This window comes from Mauremys reevesii, linkage group 13 (genome assembly GCF_016161935.1).
Source record: "Mauremys reevesii isolate NIE-2019 linkage group 13, ASM1616193v1, whole genome shotgun sequence".
NCBI classification, from domain to species: Eukaryota; Metazoa; Chordata; order Testudines; family Geoemydidae; genus Mauremys; species Mauremys reevesii.
The window spans coordinates 29,745,185-29,766,648 of NC_052635.1; the positions used below are offsets into that span (position 1 = coordinate 29,745,185).

The 21,464-nt window shown below is 42.8% G+C and overlaps 1 protein-coding gene across 1 annotated transcript in view; it reads left to right on the forward strand.

Moving 5' to 3' along the window:
• Positions 1 to 213: 213 nt before the first annotated feature.
• The window catches only part of RPN2 (ribophorin II), a 31,736-nt gene continuing 10,485 nt past the window's right edge, over positions 214 to 21,464 (forward strand). The window contains exons 1-12 of the mRNA XM_039498711.1: positions 214 to 420; positions 2,097 to 2,290; positions 5,510 to 5,605; positions 7,267 to 7,442; positions 9,138 to 9,213; positions 12,029 to 12,163; positions 14,070 to 14,246; positions 14,743 to 14,861; positions 16,048 to 16,153; positions 19,032 to 19,123; positions 20,156 to 20,270; positions 21,034 to 21,228. Coding sequence (XP_039354645.1) covers positions 408 to 420; positions 2,097 to 2,290; positions 5,510 to 5,605; positions 7,267 to 7,442; positions 9,138 to 9,213; positions 12,029 to 12,163; positions 14,070 to 14,246; positions 14,743 to 14,861; positions 16,048 to 16,153; positions 19,032 to 19,123; positions 20,156 to 20,270; positions 21,034 to 21,228 — 1,494 coding nt within the window. The 5' untranslated portion in view covers positions 214 to 407. The remainder of the gene's footprint in view (positions 421 to 2,096; positions 2,291 to 5,509; positions 5,606 to 7,266; positions 7,443 to 9,137; positions 9,214 to 12,028; positions 12,164 to 14,069; positions 14,247 to 14,742; positions 14,862 to 16,047; positions 16,154 to 19,031; positions 19,124 to 20,155; positions 20,271 to 21,033; positions 21,229 to 21,464) is intronic.

Sequence of the window (21,464 nt, forward strand, 5' to 3'; positions counted from 1 at the left end):
GCTCTGGCCATTGCTCCCCACGAGTTTAACTTTTTCCTATTACTGCCCCTTTAAACCGGCCTCCCTTCATTGGAGTGGCTGGGCATCCAACCAATCAGCGACACACACATCCCCGCCAGGGTCCCGCCCCTCTCCCGAAGAGACCCGGTTGGAGTGAACCACGCGGCCTCACCAGGGAGGGGGATACGTCTCCGCGCTGCTCCCGCTCCCACCCACCTCCCAGGGCGCGTGGTGCTTGTTCCCCGTTCGGAAGGGACGAGACGGGTCAATTCACCAGCGCCTGTTGCTGTTTGACTCGCTCCGCGTCCCTTCCACGCCCCCCCCTGCGGAGCCGGGTGGTGCGGGCCGGCGCCCTGGGCGGAAGCAGACACGTTTCTGCTTCCCTTGGTGAGGCGGCCAGGGGGAGAATGGCGGCCCCGGGTAAGGAGCAGCCCCCCCCCCACCTTCCCGGGGCAGCGGCGGGGGCGCACTGCCCGCCTCCCCGTGTAGGGCGAGATGGTTCCGCCTGCCGGGGGCGCTCCCCTCCCGCCCCCACCCAGGTGGGGCCCGGGCCGCACGGTCTGGGGAGCGCAGCGTTCCCGGGCCGCTTCCCCCGCCCCCGGCCTAGCGGGGCTGGTCTGCCACGGGGCGTGTGGGCTCCCCTGTGCCCGCCCCTAGAGGGCGTGTGGGACCCCCAGCCCTGGGGGGCTGGTCTGCCCCGGTGCACGGGGCGTGTGGGATCCCCTGTGCCCGTCCCTAGAGGGCGTGTGGGATCCCCAGCCCTGGGGGGCTGGTCTGCCCCGGTGCAGGGGGCGTGTGGGATCCCCTGTGCCCGTCCCTAGAGGGCGTGTGGGATCCCCAGCCCTGGGGGGCTGGTCTGCCCCGGTGCACGGGGCGTGTGGGCTCCCCTGTGCCCGCCCCTAGAGGGCGTGTGGGACCCCCAGCCCTGGGGGGCTGGTCGGGGGGGGGGCTTATGGGATCCGTTATCTCCCAGCCCGGGGAGTTTTTGTGGCCTCCCTTCGCGTTGCCGGGGGCTGCCTGACCCAGACACGAGGGGTTCCGGGTGTAGGTGGTGTCATTGTGTTGGAAGACGGAGGCTTCGCAGGTTCCCTACAGATGGTCAGGCTCGGGCCTGGCTAGTTCTCCTCTGGAGGTGCATTTCATGTCCGGATCCCTTCTTTAATCCCTCCCTGCTTTAATTCCCACACTTCCCCTGGGCTTTGTGACCCGCGCTGTCCCGGAGGAGCACGGCAGTCACACTGGCTCATAGATTGAAATGGGGCTTTAAGGTACTTGGGGCTTGATCCATTGATGGTTTTGAAAATTAGGTCAAAAGCCAGTAGCCTGACCTGGCTCTCTTTCTCTGTGCTTGTGTTCTCTATTTTAATGCAATTGTCCCACCCCTTGTCATTCTTTTTTTCCCTTGCCTTTTCCCACAGGGCTGCCAGAATTGGACAGTTACGTTAGCACTGTCTATTTCTAGTAGTGCTGCTGGTGATTTTCCCATGTGGTAGTAGAAAATAAAGGTCAGCAGAGCACAATTGTGCAATTGGGGTGCAATCCCACACTGAAATCTTTCCTGCACTTAGTTTCCCCAGCTGCCCTCTGACCAGCTTCCCTCCACCCCCACCCCTTGGGAGCCCTTTCGGTTATGTAGGAACCAAGTCAAATCTTTAGCTCCATAAACTGCTCACAAGGGACTCCAGAGCAGTCCTGCAGCTTAAATAATATCTTTCACTTGTCTATAATATTCTTGCAAAGCCTTATGTCACCACTTCTGAATAGTGACCAGTAAAACTGTTCAAGTCAGAACTGTCAGAATTATTCAGAGGCTGCCATCAGTTGCCTCTTGGGATCTGAGAGCGTCACCTCTGCAGTGCTCTCAGCCTGTGCTATCCAGAAGAATGAGAGACCAAAAGTGGCCTTCAGACTAAGTTCTCCTGCTCAGTTCTGTGGAGTTGATGGGCCAGAAGAGGTATTTCCATTTGAAGTGTTTTCAAATTGGGTGGACCACAGTAACTGCTAGTCCAGCAATGCTAACTATTCACTAAAGCCAAACATGCCTTCTGTTAATGAAACAAAATTCACTCTGTTCAATGGCATCTTTCTTTTTTCAGGTTCTCACACGCTCTTCATCTTAGCTTTAACGTTTGTGGCCAGCATCCAAGCCCTGACACCTACCCATTATCTCACAAGGCGTGATGTGGAGAGACTGAAAGCTTCCTTGGACCGCCCATTCAGTGATTTAGAAGCTGCTTTTTACTCCATCGTAGGACTCAGCAAGCTAGGAGTGCAAGTGTCTGATGAACAAGTGAGGAGATGCTGTAATAAATTGTATAGCCATAAAAAATTCACCTCTCTCCCTCTCACTCTTTTTTATCTTGAGATCTTTTTCATATGTTGCTAAATCCTAGGTTTTGAGACCAGTTGGAAGCATTTCTGCATATCAGTAACTTGGTTAGGTACTTCCTGCTGCACTAAGTATTTCCAAAAGCAGTAATGTTAGAATGGTGCCTGAAATAACTTACTAATAGTAATTATTGGTCTTCTTTCAAGCTAAGGATCTGAGTTTTCTTGGCATTTCTTGAGCTATTGTGTTGTAATGTAGAAAAAATATATAATACAGGAAGTGCAGCATTTTGTTGATCTGTGATCAGTAACACTGATTGTGAATTTTACCCCTCCCGTATTGTAGTACTATACTGCATTTTTTATTCGGGAAAACTCAGTACTACATTTTCCTCTCCAGTAGATCATGCTTAATAACAACCCGGATATTAACAGATTCTGGTTAATAGTAACACTTGCAGTGAATCAGTCCCATGCCATTTACTTTATTGTTAATGGGGTTTGGGTATTGGCAACAGGCATGCAGGCACACAAGGATCTCACAGGAGGTAAGGGGCTGCAGGCTGCGAGGGGAGCATGTGGCAGGGCAGTAATTGAGAGAAGAGCTGCAGCTTGAATGCCGATGCTGCGTGGTACTTCTCACTGTGCTCTCCACACTCTTCCCTGGCTGCAGCTCCCTGGCAGGGCACAAAGTGCTGGGACGTGCTGAGTTCCAGCCCCCGGAGAGCATAGGGAGAGGTGCCATATGCCTTCAGGGGCCCCCAGCACTCCTACTCCCCATAGAAAGCCTTGGCATCCAGGCTGCAGCCCACCTGCTGTCCTGCCCCCAGGCAATTTTGCAGGGCTGTAGCCAGGAGAGGCACATCCCAGCGCTTTCTTCCCTGGCTGCAGCGTCGCAAACCTGCTTCCGCTTATTGGTAACTGCTGGATAATAGCAACATTTTGCTGACAACTGAGGCATTGCTAATAAGCAGAATCTAGTGTAGTTACTTCTCATAAAATGTCAATACTGACAAGACCACTCATTTTACTACATTAGCTTGCAATTGTATTCGCATACCTTTCAACTCGCTTTTGTCACTGAGTATCGACTGTGGGGAATGGTTTTTGTCATGCTGGTTTACTCAAAATGTTTTGCTTTCATTGAAATCCGATGACCACTTTGCATTTGTGTTAAGTTGGAATTTGCAGTGTGCGCCTGTCCCATTTCTAGTAGCTTCGTTTTAGCTGGTATAGTGGAAAAACTCCCACATAATTTTCTCCTGTTATTCTTGGCTATAATATAAATATATTTCTAGGGCATGCATCCCCAGCATATCCTAAGCTCTTAGCATCTTTATACTCTTTTCCTACTATGAGTAATTCATCTTTAGTGTTTACATCTTTTAAACATGTGTAGATATCACATCACCCTACTCAGATGTCACCTAGTTAAGCTATACATAGTTAGCTGTTTCAATCCTTCCTCATAAATAGTTCCTCTAGCCCAGTGGTTCTCAGACTTTTGTAGTGGTGACCCCTTTCACATAGCAAGCCTCTGAGTGCGATCTCCCCCCTCCCCCCCCGGTTAAATTAAAAACACTTTTTTAGAAATTTAACACCATTATAAATGCTGGATGCAAAGCAGTGTTTGGGGTGGAGGCTGACAGCTCGTGATCCCCATGTAATAATCTCACAACCCCCTGAGGGGTCCCAACCCCCAGTTTGAGAACCTCTGCTCTAGCCCATTAATGATAGTGTTACTGTTCTTTGAACTCTCTCCGTTTTGTCAGCAGTAGCATAGCTTTTGCTTCTACGCTGTCAATACGTGTTCAGTATGTGTGTTTTTCTTCTTTTTTCTAGATCTTATACTTTTCCACGGTTAAGAGTAATAAGATAAGAATGGCCATACTGGGTCACACCAATGGTCCATCTAGCCCAGGGGTTCTCAACCTTTTTCTTTTTGAGCCCACCCTCCCAGCATGCTATAAAAACTCCACAGCCCACCTGTGCCACAACAACTGTTTTTTCTGCATATAAAAATCAGGGTTGGGGGTAGCAAGCCGGGCAGTTGCTCAGGGCCCCACGCCACAGGGGGCCCTATGAAGTTGCTCAGGCTTTGGCTTCAGCCCTGGGTGGCAGAGCTTGGAGCCCTGGACTTTAGCCCAGGTGGTGGGGCTTTGGTTTTCTGCCCTGGGCCCCAGCAAGTCTAATGCCAGCCCTGCTTGTTGCCCCCCAGGGGGCCCCAGACCCCATGTTGAGAACTACTGGTCTAGGCCAGTATACGGTCTTGCAACAGTGGTTGATTGCAGACACTTCAGAGGCAATGGGAACAGGACAGTTGTTGAATGAGCCAACCCAAATTGTCCAGTCCCAGCTTCTGACCGATTTAGGGACACCCAGAGCATGGGGTTGCATCCCTGACCATCTTGGCTAATAGCCATTAATGAACATGTCCTCCATGAACTTACCTAAATTTTTTTAACCAGTTATACAAGTATTAACAAAATGCTAGCCAAATTCATAATATTTTAATACCCAAGAATACTGCATCTTGTTTAACTTCATCCAGTAGAATAAATGTATCCAAACCCTGTGGTACGGATTTGCTCTCCAGTTATTCAAGGAGCAGCTATTCGTATAACGTCTACAAATGGTTGAAAACTCTCTCCTATTTTAACACAAGTTATGTGCCTTATTGTAATGATCTGACCTCTGCTTATCCCTTTAGTCTGTCAATGAAAAACTTATAATAGGATGCAGAGAAAAATTCATATTGCTTAACTTCAAGTTTGTATTTGTTGAGCTGATTTTCTTCCTGTTTATTTTTGGAAGTCTGGATTATCATCTGTTAACCATTTCATGTTTTTAATTAATAAAATCACTATTCACATGGATTTCCTCCGTCCTTGAAGAGGCGGCTCTGCTAAATACATTTTACATCCAATATGGTTAGTAAAATTGGACACAATTTTAATTCAGTGTTCATTTGCATTGTAGACAACATGAAAATGATTTGATCACTGTGCTTTCTAGAGTGTGTTATCTTACTTTGGGGTTTTGGTCAATACAGGAATGATGTGAATTGCATGTAGTTGTCTCCTTTGCAAAGAGTATTTAAGGTCTTAGAGTGTCACTGAACTCCATGTTTAGTGGCAACAGGCGTGACTCAAATCATAAATTGACTTCTCTTTCTGCACAGGCTGCATGTAACTTCATCAAATCTAACGTGGATCCCAACAGTGTCGATTCCCTTTTCTATGCCGCACAAGCCAGTCAGGCTCTGTCTGAATGTGAGGTGAGTTCAAGCCCCTAAATTATAGTCATTTCAACATTTGCTTTTGTTCTTGGCCAAAACTACTACTTCATCTTATGTTAGCATGCTGTAAAGTTGTTGTGTTTTTATCTTATGGTTTACAAAGTACTTTGGGATCCTCTAGGACAATGGTTCTCAAACTAGGGCTGCCGCTTGTTCAGGGAAAGCCCCTGGCGGGACGGGCCAGTTTGTTTACCTGCCATGTCTGCAGGTTCGGCTGATCGTGGCTCCCACTGGCCGCGATTTGCCGCTCCAGGCTAATGGGGGCTGCAGGAAGGGCGGCCAGCACATCCCTCGGCCCGTCCCTCCAGGGGCTTTCCCTGAACAAACAGCAGCCCTAGTTTGAGAACCACTGCTTTAGGATAAAGACTGATATAAAATCACCTTTTCCTAGAGGATCCCAAGGCATTTAATAAACCATACATATAAAATACGACAAAAACATAGCCACCTTGCAGCCTACTAACAGTAGGGGGAAGTAGAAGTTGATATATAAACAAGTATTTTGATCCTGAACAATTTTGAACATTTGGACAAAAATTTACCTTCTTCACCTCACCTTGAGTTTTAATAAGGCAGAGAGCAATATGGGTTGTTTTTTTTGTACCTCAGCACTATCAGCATTTTCAGGCAGGGGCATAGCTTTGAGGCCTTTGTAATTTGTACATACAAAAACTACATTAAAATAACATTGGCTGCTTGATTTTGAAACCTAAAGTTAGAAAATGCTAGATTTAGAGTGATGCATGCAACCTTAATTCTGCCCCCTTGTGTGTCCATCCTGTGTACTGAATGCAGCAGTGGACCCTGTGGAAAAGCAGTATGTGGTCGTATAATTAAAGACTGTCACAACACACATGCTTGCATAAGACCACTTGATTGCTAAGTTATGTATGTATCTTGTTACAAAATGTTCCTTAATATGTTCAAAATTCATGTACAACCCAAACCTGAGTATACAGCTACCCCTATTGCTATACAGCCCTCCCTCACTATCCAGTTACTCTGTATCCTTATGCCACGTGGCAACACTGGTGGTTATCCTGCAGATATCCCTTCTGCCCCTGGACAGTCACCCCCTTTTATCAACACAAATTCCCCTCCATATCATTCCTGGTGTCAGAGGATCTCAGGGTTGTGAAGGTTGCCACCTCACCCTCCACCCCTAATGCCTTGACCAAGCAAACTGCCTGCATGAACAGATAGCTGATATGGTATCTGAGGCAGAGCCAGCCTCTTTTGGGGTGGGAGGTGGTCCTCATGTTGTTCGGGCCCGTCTTGGTGAGTTATTGTATAGCCAAAAAAGGAGGAGCCACGATCTTTTTGGTAGGACTCACTAAAACTGGTCGTATTATACTTTATTAGCTTTTAGGGACAAGGACCATATTTTTGTTCTGTGTACAGCACCTACCACAATGGGGTCTGGTCTTTGACGGGGGCACCTGGGTGCCACTGCAATACAAATAAGTTTTTTTGTTTTTGTTTTTTTATTATTTAACCTAAAAGATAACAAATGACAGAGGACCTTTTTTCCTCTGTCATTTGATTCTGCCCATTCTTAGGTCAAATGTTGAGCACCCTTTCATTCTTAAGGACAGATTCATGTAAACATGGTCTTACGTTTTCTGTGTGTCCTGTCTCAGGTTGCCATTTCAAATGAGACCGGAGAGCTGCTTCTTGCAGCTGTCAGTGAGGATTCCTCAGTCAACCAGATCTTCCATGCTGTCGGAGCCCTGAGTGGCTTTGGGCTTCCTCTAGCATCCCAGGAAGCACTTAGTGCCCTCACTTCTCGTCTTAGCAAGGAAGAGAACGTCCTGGCGTAAGTTTTGCAAAAAATAAAACAATTCAGTCAGCTACATATTCATCCTTTGTAAAGATGGTTTTCTTTGAAGTGAAGGGCACTTGCATATGTATGGTTTTCTTATAATGCAGATTTAGTGAATTAGACACTGCATTTCCAGCGGTGACTTCTATCCACTCCAATGTCTACTGCTTGGGAGAATAAAATGCTTGTAAATGAGCAGGTGAAATATGCTCTCCTCCCTTAATTGTTTACCTTCAGGTTTTGCAAACCAGTTTTTAAGAACAATGACCTTAGAAGAAACTGACTGGCTTTTTTAGAAAGTAAAAGTTCATTTGTTTTGATTTCTGGAGAATCTGGCTTGTGTTCTGCCTCAATCCATTGCTCACAGGTCAAGAGCGATCTAATTTGGGGGGGAGGGAGGGAATCCTTTGTCTGGTGGCACAATCATTGTGATATTTAGCATCCGAAGAATTTGTTAATAGCTTTATTCGAGTTGATAAGCTTGGAAAGAGAATGGAGCTGTTCGGAAGAAGAGAGGAAGCTTTATAAGTGCTAAGACCCTCAACTACCACTGAAAGACGATGGGAGCTGAGCCTGTCAGCAGATTGTAGTATTGGGCCCGTTGATAGCTCAGACCTCTGAAGTTACCTGTACTGATTGGCAGTCATTTGACAGTTTTATCTCATAAGGTGTGCTCCACAAGAGCAATTTCTCTGTTTTGAGCATCCAGCTGAGGCTCTAAATAAGAAGCTCTGTCCTGCCAGTATTGTAACTTCAGTGCAGTTTGTTTGTTTGTGACACTCATATGTCAATCAGTTTTTTAGTTTGCTTATTAGGTAGGAGATGTACTCAAGAAAACCATATCCTATATGTAATAAGCACTTACTTTGCCAGTGAACAGACTTGTAGATCATGAACAGAATAGACATTTACTGTTAAACATCCTGTCAGAATAGTACATTTGATTGAGAGTCTTGACCTAATTGTTGTATACTTTGCTTGTAATTACATCCATTCCTTTTCCCACACCCAACTCTAAGCAATTTTCTGCTCATTTTGAAAAATACGCTAAGTAATTTTGTGTAGTACAGATAAGCGGTAGCAAGAAACTAGCGACCTGAACATCTTAAAAAAGGGAAGAGGGAGTTGTGAAAACTATTACACCTTGAGAGTGATCCATTTGTAACACTGTAATTTACTTTGAAAGTCTGGGCCCTAGATTATTCAAACATAAGTTCCTAATATCAGCCCCTAAATCCATATTTAGGGACTTGTAGGGGTGTTCTCCTTTTCACAAGTGTTGGGCAGGCACAACTGCTATCAAAGTCAATGGGACTTCTGGATTCTCATCGTCTCTGAAAATCCTTAAGCACTAAAATGCAAAAAATTTGACTTATGGTTTTATCAGTAATGCAAGTGCAGTATTTTTTTATATATACATGCATTTTCCTTAGCCCAATAGTGTCCCTTTACTTGACATAGCTGAAATTAAATATTCACTTTTCCGTGTACCTCTTCAGGTTTCTGTTGCCCCCTGAGAACCCCCCACCTCCACAAATCGACTGACAGAATGTACTAACTGCCTCTGTTTTCCATTTCAGTTGTAATTCAAACTGTGTAATTGCTTTGGTTTTAACGATGTTACGCTTTTAAACTGATAAAATCACACACTATTTGCTCATCCCTGCTTTGATTTTTTTATTGTTCCAGAACCATTCAGGCGTTACAGATGGCATCCTACTTGTCCCAGCAGGCAGACCTGAGTGGCATTGTGGAGGAGATAGAGGTAGTAACTTGGCAATTTGAGAGTAAAGCGAGACGGTCTTTAGAAAAGCTCTGAAAGATTGTTTTAGAATGCAGCATTGGCTAACTCCCTCCCTTCCCTGCAGTGTTGGAGTTTGTTTGAAAACTCCTTTCAAAGCAGAATTCTTCCCTGTGAATAAGATTGAACAAGTATGTGGATTCTAGATCTAACAAAGGTGATCTTAAATTCACATTAAACCCAGAAAATTACTAGCGGTGGTTCAAGCCAATTAATGCCTTTATTTACTACTTCTGTTTGTTTTTCCAAAAAAATGATACTAGAGTATTTTCACAGAGTCTTAATGTAGGACTGGAATGGAACTTAAGACATCATCTAGTCCAGCTCACTATGTTGAGGCAGGACCAAGTATATTAGACCATCCCTGACAGGTATTTGTCTAACTTTTCTTTAAAAACCTCCGATGTCGGGGATTCTCCAGCCTGCTTTGGACACCTATTCCACTGCTTACCTATCCCTATAATAAGAGAGTTTTTTCTGGTATCTAACCTAAATCTCCCTTGCTGCAGATTTAGCCCATTACTACTTGTACTACCTTCATTGGACATGGAGAACAATTGATCATTCTGCTGTTTCTAACAGCCCTTAACATATTTGAAGACTGTTTTCAAGCCCCCACTCAGTCTTCTTTCCTCAAGACTAAACATGCCCCCTTTTTTAACCTTTCCTCATAGATTAGGTTTTCTAAACTTTTTATCACATTTGTTGCTCTCCTCTACACACTCTCCAATTTGTCCACCTCTTTCTTATAGTATGGTGCCCAGAATTGGACACACTGCTCCAGCTGAGGCCTCACCAATGCCAAATAAAGCTGTAGAAATACCTCCCATGTCTTACATACCACATTCTTGTTAATACAACCCAGAATATTAGCCCTTTTTGCAACTGCGTTACATTGTTGGCTCATATTCAATTTTTGATTCACTATAACCCCCAGATCCTTTTCAGCAGTACTACCACCTAGCCAGTTATTCCTTATTTTGTAGTTGTGCATTTGATTTTTCTTTCCTAAGTGTAATACTTTGCACTTGTCTTTATTTAATTTCATCTTGTTGATTTCAGACCAATTCTCCAGTTTGTCAACGTTGTTTTGAATTCTAGTCCTGTCCTCCAAAGTGCTTGCAACTTCTCACAGCTTAGTGTCATGTGCAGATTTTATAAGTGTACTCTCCACTCTCATCATCCAAGTCATTAATGAAAAACTGACCCCCCTGTAAAACCCCATTTTGAGTATGGTCTTTCAACCAGTTGTGACTCACCTTATAGCTATTTAATCTAGACAATAGTTTCCTAGTATGCTTATGAGAATGTCATGTGGGACTGTGTCAAAAACCTTACTAAAATTAAGATATGTCCTGTCTACTGCTTCTCTCTCTCCCCCATCCACCAGGCCAGTAACCCTGTCAAAGAAAGAAATTAGGTTGCTTTGGCATGATTTATTCTTGACAAATCCATGTTGGCTATTACTTATAACCCTATTATCCTCTTGGTGCATACAAATTGATTGCTTAATAATTTGTTCCAGTATCTTTTCAGGTATCAAAGTTAGTCTGACTGATCTGTAATTCTTTGGGTCCTCTTTGTTCCCCCTTTTAAAGAGAGGAACTATGTTTGTCTTTCTCCAGTCCCTGGGGAGCTCACCTGTCCACCATGAGTTCTCAAAGATAATTGCAATCATTCCAAGATTGTTTCAGCTACTTTCTTAAGTACCCAAGGATGAATTTCATCAGGCCCTGCCAGCTTGAATACATCTAACTTATCTAAATATTCTTTAACCCTGTTTTTCCTATTTTGGCTTGTGTTCCTTCCCCTTTATTGTTAATAGTAATTACTTTGAGCCACAGTTTACCTTTTAGTGAAGAGTGATGCAAAATAGGCATTAAATGACTACTTGATGTTGTCCATTATTAGCTCTCCTTCCCTGCTAAGTAGAGGACCCACACTTCCCTTTGTCTTTCTTTTGTTCCTAATGTATTTAAAGAACCTCTTCTTCTTGCCTTTTATGTCCCTTTTATATCTTAGCCTTTCTAATTTTGTCCCTAGATGTTTGTGCTGTTCTTTCATCTTCACCCTTAGCAATTGATCCATGTTTCAATTTTTTTGTAGGAATCCTTTTAATATTCAGGTTATTAAAGAGCTCCTAATGGAGCCATATTGACCTCTTACAATTCCTATCTTTTCTTCTCATTGAGATAGTTTGCTGTTGTGCCTTTTAATATTGTCTCTTTGAGAAACAGTCAGCTCTCCTTTCCATTAGATTTTCTTCCCAGGGCACCTTACCAGTTCTGAGTCTAAAGTCTGCTTTGGCCTTGCTCTGCTGCTCTCACTCCTTCCTTTTCTTAGAATCTTTTTGAAATCTCATTGCATGATCGCTTTCACCCAAAATACCTTCGACCTTCAGATTTGCAACCAGTTCCTCCCAGTTAGTTACAATCATGTCTAAAACGACTGTCCATCTAGTTACTTCCTCTGCCTTCAGAAACAAAAAGTTCTCCTCAGTACATTCCAAGAACTTACTGGACATTTTTTATTTTGCCCTACTAGTTTTCCAACAGATGTCTGGGTAGTTAAAGTCCCTCATTACTACCAGGCCTTGTGTTTTGGATCTTTTCATCGCTATAAAGGTTGTTCAGGTTACAATAGAGAAAATTCTCATAGTGATCCCAGTACAAATACTCCATGAACATATGCCCAATAGATGGAATTAATCCGAGTAGTTCTGCTGTCAGTGGTACTTGTGTTTACCTTTCATACAATTTTTCTCACTCATTGCTGCCAGGACCTTGTTGCCCGCTTGGATGACCTAGGTGGGGTATATCTGCAGTTTGAAGAAGGACTTGAGACTACTGCATTATTTGTTGCTGCTACATACAGCCTGTCAGACCATGTGGGTACAGAGCCAGCGATGAAGGAGGTGTGTACCAGATCCTATGATCCAGTGGGTGTAATAGCTGGTAAAAAACACTTGTGAAAGAACATTAATTATTGTATCTGAAGATCATTAAAAGGTGTAAGCAGCATGTATATCTGAGAGCAGGAATTGACCCATAGCAAGGATTTGTAGGTTTTAAAGTTTTACACTGTTTTGTTTTTGAGTGCAGTTATGTAACCAAAAAAAATCTACATTTGTAAGTTGCACTTTCGCAATAGAAATTGTATGAGGTGAATTGAAAAAAACTATCATTTTTACAGTGCAAATATTTGTAATAAAAAATAATATAAAGTGAGCACTGTACATTTTGTATTCTGTATTGTAATTGAAGTCAATATATTTGAAAAATGTAGAATAACATACAAAAGTATTTAATACATTTCAATTGAGATTCTGTTGCTTAACAGTGCGATTAACCGCAATTAATTTTTTTGAGTTAATCGCGTGAGTTAACTGCAATTAATCGACAGTCCTAATAGAAATCATTATTGCGAGCCCTCTACAGGATCATTTACTTAGTGTCTTTTAGGGTAAAGTTCACTGAACCTCAGTGTACCGTTATAACCTGTTTTATGTAAGGACCTGAAAAAAGAAGCTATGCTGAGCCACTTGGTGCATCATTCAGGTAATAGCAGCAATGGAGGGGGGTTGAGAATGAAGCCTGTGTACGGAATCTGAGTTCATTCTTGGCCCTTTTCCATGCTGCTGCCACGTAGACTTGATGCTGGAGTAATTTGGATGTCGCTTTTGACACAGGTTCTGGTGAACACAGTTGCACATTTCAGACTGTCAGAGTCCCAAGACAGAAAAAAATAAATTGGTCCAATTAGAGAAAATTGTTTAGCGTTGATTCTAAATCAGACTGTCAGGAGCTCTTTTGTTGGATGACTTTTTAACTGAATGGGGAAAATACCTCCTTTTCAGAAAGCTGCCCAAGTTATTTTAAAGTTTAGTGGGTTTATAATATTTAAAACAACTCCCCTTACAGTTTTCATGGTATTAAACCAGTGTATCTGTTGATGATTAAGTCCCCGATCCTGCAAGATGCTCTGTTCTGTTGAAGAGCACTTCGTGAGGTTGACACATAATAGAGGATCTGATGCTTCCATCTGGGTGCCTTCAATTGGGGTGTCTAGTCCATTGACCATGAGTAGATGCAAACACAGGGAAAAATGAGACATCAGTGGAAACTGAGCAACCTAGAAGAACTTTAAATGTGTTTGAGAAAACTAAAAGGAGATTGTTTAGGAGGTGACTGTGGTGGGTGGTTTTGGTCTGGTTTTGTAATGATAAATGAACTGTATCTGTTCCTCGGATATTGGACGGACTCTCTGGGATATGAGCTGTTTATACAGTCCTCTTATTGGCTTTGAGTACCATGCCATTTCATACCTGAAGTTGGCCCCAATGCCTGTGCTTACATCAAGGGGGTAGGCTTATAGTTTGAAACAAACAGGAATTCTAAAGATTCTGTATTAATTTGGGCTTCATCCTCCTGTCTTGTGCTGGGAAGTCTAGACCCAAGAACAAGAATCCTAAGGTTCAACCCAGTCGAAGTACAGGTAACTAACCTTCCATTGTTACAGGGCTGACCTAATAATAGTTTAAACAAAATGAATTTACAATACAAGAAACATAAATCTTGTGGCTGTTTGGGTACTGTATTTGTATTTGAATCAGACTATTTTGCCAGTCATATCTGCAGAGAGATCTAAGGTAAAATCACAGGAGTATTAGTCAGGGCTTCTGTTCCTGCACAAGAAGGTTTTTAGCACTTTGTTAGGCTAGGCCCTTCTCAAATGTTGGGGGAAGCAGCCCTCCCTCTCCTCTTCCTTCTCCGCCACCCCCCATGTTTGGCTAACACATGATTGGTTCCTCTTTGTTTCAGGATCAGATAATCCAGTTGATGAATGCAATTTTTAGCAAGAAGAACTTTGAGACACTCTCTGAGGCCTTCAGCGTGGCTTGTGCTGCAGGTTCTTTATCCCAAAACCGCTACCACTTGCCCGTCATCGTTGTCCCTGATGGGCCAGCAGCCGTGTCTCATCATCAACCCATACTCAGGGTGAGCTCCTAGATCTGAATTTGTCCATAATCTTGGCTCAATCTGCAGTGTTGCGGGGGTGGGATGGCTTAGTGTGTTGGATAGCTCCTTTCACTTCTGGCACCAGGGCTCAAGTGCATACTTATTTCACCTAGGCATTGAATGTGGATTTAGGAATTGAGTCTTATGGACCCCTGTGTACTGGGGACTAAGCAGAGATACTACCACAAAAAGCACCACAGTGCTCAGCATAATTGCTTTTATTAGGAGAATTAATAATGTTTCTCATCATGATATGAAGGCATCATAAGGAACTAGGTAGACTGAGGATGCTGTGTTTCAAACTTGACATGTTTGGCAGTCAAATCATGGGGAATAGTAGTAGAGGGCAGGGGATTCCTACAAGTGAGTTGTCTTTGGATGCTTCTCAGTCTTCCAATAATTAGCTCCCTTGTTGGGTAGCCTTCCTAGAAACGTGGATCTCACTCTTACTAATCACTTTTTTTTCTTTTTCTAGCTGCAAGTGACCAATGTCATGTCACAGCCACTGACTCAAGCTGCTGTGAAGCTAGACCATGCCAAGTCTGCGTCTACCAAAGCCACTGTCCTTCACCAGATGCCGTTTGCCGTTTCAGAGTAAGGAACAAACCTGTTTCTACTGTTTGACATAACGCAACAACCTCTGTTATAAAAGCAGTGGATTATTCCCCCTCTTCTCTGCCTCTCATAAGAAAGAAATGCTTGTTGAATGATGGAATACTCAAGGCACCATAGTATCAGTGGGGTAGCCGTGTTAGTCTGGATCTGTAAAAGCAGCAAAGAGCCTTGTGGCACCTTACAGACTAACAGACGTTTTGGAGCATGAGCTTTCGTGGGTGAATACCCACTTCGTCGGCATGCATCTGACTGTTAGTCTGTAAGGTGCTACAAGACTCTTTGCTGCTTTCAAGGCACCATAGTGATTTATTGGTGAGTGTAGTGACTTTGAGTGCTCTTTCATAATGATACTGAATCGTTGCCACATGTCATTTCCCTACTGATACAATTCTCCCCACCCAAAAATATTTCTGACTGCTGGGAGGGAACATATGGTGTTTCTCCTCTTTCCCTAACTCCTTGGATGGATGAAGAATGATTTTGACAGGGCTGATCTGTATGCTTAGGGCTGCCTTACTTATTTTGGATAGTGTGGTATATGCTTATCATAACTATATTTGTTCTGACATCAGACTTGCACCTGAGATGTGGACTTAACGAGCCACATATGGTGCCCTAAACAACCACATGTTTGGGGTTACTGCCATAATCTGTCAGTTCAGACTGATCCAGCAAGAGTTTGCAAGGGTGAGATGAAGTTGCCCCACCTTCAAAAGAAATTATCATTCCTGCCCTGCATTTTACTGTGTAAATCCACTCTGCTATAAACTTACTGTTCTTCTGCTCATGACTGTTAACCATTGCAGTTGCTGTAGATAGAGAGCATCTCATAAGTCTTTGTCTACCAGAAAAAATGCTGTAATAAAACTATGATGTAGTGTACCTAGAAAATATCAGACTTAAATGTAGAAGATATTTTTATTTTTGGAAGGGTTAAAGTCTCTTCTTAACCAGAAATGCTGAATTCATGCTAATATTTTTCAATTTGCATATGCTGCTTCTCTCAGATACTTGTAAGCTGTAGTAGAGGAAAATCTAGTATACCCTGCTCTTTGGAGTCTTTCATTTCTGTATAGTTGCACAAGTTTCCTATTTGTTAATTTCCTATATGGATATTGTAGAGTGTGTGTTTTCTTTCTTTATATCTCTGCTCTTGTTGTCACAGAGACATCTTTGAGCTGAACTTCATGAATGCCAAACCTGCCAGTGGATATTATGATTTCTCCATCAGCGTCGATGGTGACAGTCGATTAATTGCAAACAAAGTTGAGGTGGGTGTGTTTTGATTCCTGTCTAATTGTAAGGGTTTGTTCAATGGAATTACTTTTAATGTATCCCATATGAAGATCTGGCCCATTGTACTGAATGTTTGCTATCACAATCTTCTGCAAAGCAGCAGACTTTGATTTAGCCTAAGGGGTTGAGCGTGGGGTTGGGAGTCAGGAGACTGGGGGGACGGAGGAGTGTGAATTCCTAGCTCTGACCTTGGGGCAAGTCGCTTCGCCTGTTTCAGTTTCCCTATGTGTAAAATGGCCGTAAAGTGGCTGGAAATCTACTGATGAAAAGTACCGAACGCTTAGGCTGTATTATTATTGTTATGACTACCTCAGGATCAGAAGCTAGATCTGGAGGGGATCAATTAATTTTACTGATTATTAATCACTTAGTAGGTAATATACGTACATGAAATACAGAACAAAGATTAGTAACATTGGCGATGTAAAGCAACTGTTTGCATAACATCCATTAGTGTGAAGTGATGGAAGAACTCACTAGAAATATTGATTCTCCAAGCTATTCAGAATTTGAGTCCATAAACTTCAGGATGTGGTTAAAGAGCCATGTTACACAGTTCCTTATATAACATGAAAATTAAACAGTTGATTTTTAATGTCTTTGTACATACTCTACAGTCAAACTTATTTTCCTTCCATCTAGAAAATAGGTAGACATTGATGTTCGTGTCAGAGCAAGACTGAGAGAGTCAAGTTGTGGGTGCAAATTAAAAAGCGCTTGTTCAAACGCACCTCTGCTAGTAGAACAGTCGCCCACTGCCTATTAGTCGAATAAATGTTTGGGATTCTACTTTTTCCCCAGATTTGCTCCAGGGAGAACATTTCATTCACAAAGTCACTGCATTGGTGACAGTTGGGAACAGTTGTCACTCTCCTCAAGTGATGTGTATTCTGGGGGGTAACTTTTTGCCCTCAGTTGCCGCTAATGAAAAAATTAGCATTTAAAATTTTACAGTTCAGTCAGCACAGAATGGGGGGAGGAAGACACTTATTTACAAGTGCTGGCCTCTGCCATGCTTATCAAATTGGCATTGTAATTGTAGTAATAATTGCACTTAGAGTGTCAGGAAGGGATTGGTCTTGCTTAAACTCTCTCGAGGCATGTGGCGCCAGGGGGAATGCATTAATGCCCATGGCTTTGTGTGATCGTCTCCTAATAATAAGACTCATTGATAGTGGGGAGGGCTGTGGGGGAGCTGTGTGTTCGGAGGCTGTCATTACCATTAATTGTCCCTAATGCATAGTAGTTTTTGACTGTAATGAGCTAAACTGCAGGGTTATTACTCCATGTGGACAGACTGCATTTCCTGGCATTAAAATATTTGTGAGATGGGCTTGTGTGTAATAGTCAGTAAAGGGAGCTTCATGGAATGGCACTGAGGTGTTCTCAGTTGCCCTTAAAACTGGAAATGGATCAGATTCTCACTTCCCTTGTTCCTGTCCTAGAACTAATGAAGTTCTGTTCTCTGGTTAGTTTGGGGCAGGATCCATTAACGAGACGAAATCTTATGGGTGACATCTGTTTTGAAATCTCTAATTCTCAGTTGTAAAGGGACAGAGTCAAGATTGGCAGGGCCAAAATCTAACCTACCTCTTTTTCGCTTTGAACATTGCAAATAAAGTTCTTTGTGTAAGAGAAATCCTCGGGTCTGGAACTCAGAGCAACCCTACAGTAACAAACCATAGTACATGATCGGAAAACATCTTGGCAATGAATAGATTTTAACTCTCTAAGGAATGCTGTTTTAAGATGGTGTGAAGGCCAAAATTATAACAGGGTTAAAAAAAGCATTATATAAGTTCATGGAGGATAGGTCCATCAACAGCTATTAGCCAACATGGTCAGGGTTACAACTCCATACTCTGTGTGTCCCTAGCCTGTGACTGCCAGAAGCTAGGACTGGATGACGGGATGGATCACTCAGTGATTGCTTGTTCTGTTCATTCCCTCTGAAGCACTTTGTATTGGCCATTGTTGGAAGACAGGATACTGGGCTAGGTGGACCCAGTGCTCAGACCCAGTGTGGCCATTCTTATGTAAGGAGAACAAATGTGCCAATTAAAAGCTATACTCTGCAGCAACTATTTATGATTGGGAGGAAGCTGGAAGTAAATCCCACGTGATTTGATTGATTACTTGGATTGTCAACTCTTGGGGTAGGGGCTGTCCTGTTTGTACAGCACCTAGCACAGCAGTGTCCTGGCCCATGACTGGGACTCCTTGGGACCACTGCAATACAAATAATAACTTGACTCTAATCATAAAGGAGAATTTGCTAAATTGAAGTAGAGGCCAGTAGAATTTGTGAGTCCTTTGGTTTTGCCTGGCAGTAAGAGATTGTGCAGAAAGTCTAAGTCAAGAAAAATATAGCAGGTTACAGTCAGACTTGTTAGCTAGATATTAATAGGAACTGAGAAAAGTAGAAATGTATTTTTAAAAACTGCGAGCAGAGTGACATACATAGTTTCCATTAATTTTTAAAAAACGTATAGCAGGATCTAGTTGCTTGAACCATCTTCCTACGCTGCTCTCTATGAGCTAAGATGTGAAAAAATTATCTAAAAAGGGTCAGGTACCTGACCATAATAGACAAGCTGTACTTTACTGATCTCAGTGTGAGGTCTGGATTGTTGGCGTATGGGTGCGGGGGTTGGTATGGGAGTATATTCTAAATGAATGAACAGTCTCCACCCCACCCCCAAATTCTGGCAAAAGGGGTACTTCAGACTTGTTCTTGATTATCTCTTAGGCATCTGGGAGTAAGGGGGATTTCTAGACTTCTAAAGGAAAATGTTGGCATGAACTTTGCGTGTGTGGGTGTACTGTTAATTTCCCTCTTATGCTTGGCTGCAGTTGAAAGTAAAGGTCTCCACAGAAGTTGGCATTACAAACGTGGATCTTTCTACTGTGGATAAGGATCAAAGCATTGCACCAAAAACCACAAGGTAAGGCAGTAGTGTGTGAGAGGCACTGGCAAATGGCAGTATTGAGCCGAGGCCGCTGTTCAGTACCTCCTGATCTGCTGCTATGGAAGCTCAAGTAGTCTTTTGTATCTAAATGTCATCGGAAGTGTATCTGTGCCTTCTCCTTTCAACTCACAAATCCTTGAGAGCTCACTGGGGAAAAGTGGCTTTTTTCTGACAGAAGCTAGACAAGCCCTGTAGCCCTCAGTTACTTCCATGCAGCTACTTCATATTGGCAGTGCTCAAGTTAGCAGATATAAGTAGTTAAAATAATTGCTTACGTCCTCATGGTATTGGCAGATTTCATCTAGAGGAACCTCTAAGATGAATGTGTGGTGTAAGGTCATGCTACTGCAAATAGAGCTGGGAGAAACTTGTCAGCTGAAACTTTATTTTCAGGGGAAAATGCAAATTGGGCAAAATTGTGTTTTGTGAAATTGTTTCAGCCAAAAAATTCTGAAAGTTAAAACATCTTGTTTTGACATTTTCAAAACAAAATGTTTGATTTGGGGGTGGTAAATTTTCATTTTGAATTTTTCTTCAATTTAATTTTTTTAAAATGCAAATGAAACATTTTGTTTCTGGTCAAACAAATTTCGCTCAACCCAAACCAAATTTTTTTGACTTTTCACTTTACTGGAAATTTAGTTTTCAGGGGTTTTTTTGAACTGCCACCAATCAAGAAATCCATTATTTGCCCAGCTCTAACTAGAAATCAGTTTTTGTGGGGTTTCTTTAAATCCAAATTTTTCCCCTTAATATACACAAATAGCTTGCAGAAATAAATCATGCTAAATAATTACTTTTTTCCACCTCAGTTTTGTGGGAGGGCAGTGCTGGAACAGAGAGGCATTTTAATTCTCTGAACTGATGGTCTGTTTTATCACGTAATCTACAGTAAGTCCCCCATGAGTAAATCGTGACACTGTTAGCCAGACTTACATGTCAGTCACTCCAAACCCTCTGTTGGAAAACCACCTCTAATCTTGTTTTATTCCCCCACCTCTTCCTTAGGGTAGCTTATCCTGCCAAAGCCAAAGGATCATTCACAGCTGACAGCCATCAGAATTTTGCCTTGTCCTTCCAGCTGGTGGATGTGCACAGTGGAGCTGAGCTCATCCCTCACCAGGTCAGGATGAATTTATGTAGTTATCCTGTCATCTGGATGCTGCCTCTTGAGGCATCTTAGGCAGCAGTTGCTCTTTGAAAAGCTTTCTTAGGCTTTGAAAACCATCCTATTGTCTGTGTTTTGAAACGAATTGTGATGGGAAAATTGTAGATAAATACTTTGTGCGCCCAAAAGGGAGGGAAAGAAGATTGGATCTGAACGGAGTGAATCCTGTTCACTTACTTTTTTTGTTACATTTTAAATAAGCCTTTACTAAGCTTTACTTCATGGCTTATTTAGAGAAACAAATAGAGTGGAGGAAGCTACATCCTGTGCTGTAAAAGTGCATTTCTACCTTGGATACAGAATGTTCCCTGAAACTCTTACGCCTAAGGTTGCATTTGATGTAGCAACCTCGTGGTCCATAGACCAGGCATGTGATGATAGTAATACATTGCAAGTAGAGCTCATTGCAGCCACAGCAGGAAATGCCCGGCACCCAAGAGACTTTGTGGACTGCGCTGGTTCCTGTATTAGTGTGGCTACTGTGGGAAGGATTGTGCTCAAGTGATTCAGTAAGGTATCCAATAGTCAGAAGTCCTGAATTCTGTTTCTAGCTCTGCCGCTGAGTCACTAACTGTAGGTAAATCACTTGCCACCATGTGCCTGTTTCCCCATCTCTAAAATATGAATACTTGCCTGCCTCATTGTGTCAAAACCAAGATTTCTTCCTGTGATGAAAATCTCTCCATAAGTATAAAGCCATTATCACTTTCCTTCTCAGACGTTTGTCCGTCTTCACAACCCAAAGACTGGGCAGGAGGTGGTGTTTGTCGCAGAACCAGACAGCAAGAATGTGTACAAGTTTGAACTGGACACTGCTGAGAGAAAGACAGAGTTTGATTCTGCCTCTGGTACCTACACCCTTTACTTGATAATTGGAGATGCCACTCTGGAAAATCCAATCCTGTGGAATGTGGTATGTTGCCGACTGTGCAGTGACATGGTTGTGGGATCACTGACAGTGTAGCGAGAAGCAATAATAGAAGCCTAGAAGAATAAAGAGAGAAAAGCTGTAGTTCTGTGTGGCTGATCTTGTTTCCTTTTATGGCATATGTAGACTTTGTTTAAAAAAAAAATTTGAATCAGTGCAAAAGCAAGACTAGAATGACTTTTCAGCTCTGTGTGTCATGGATGAGCAGCCATGGAACAGGC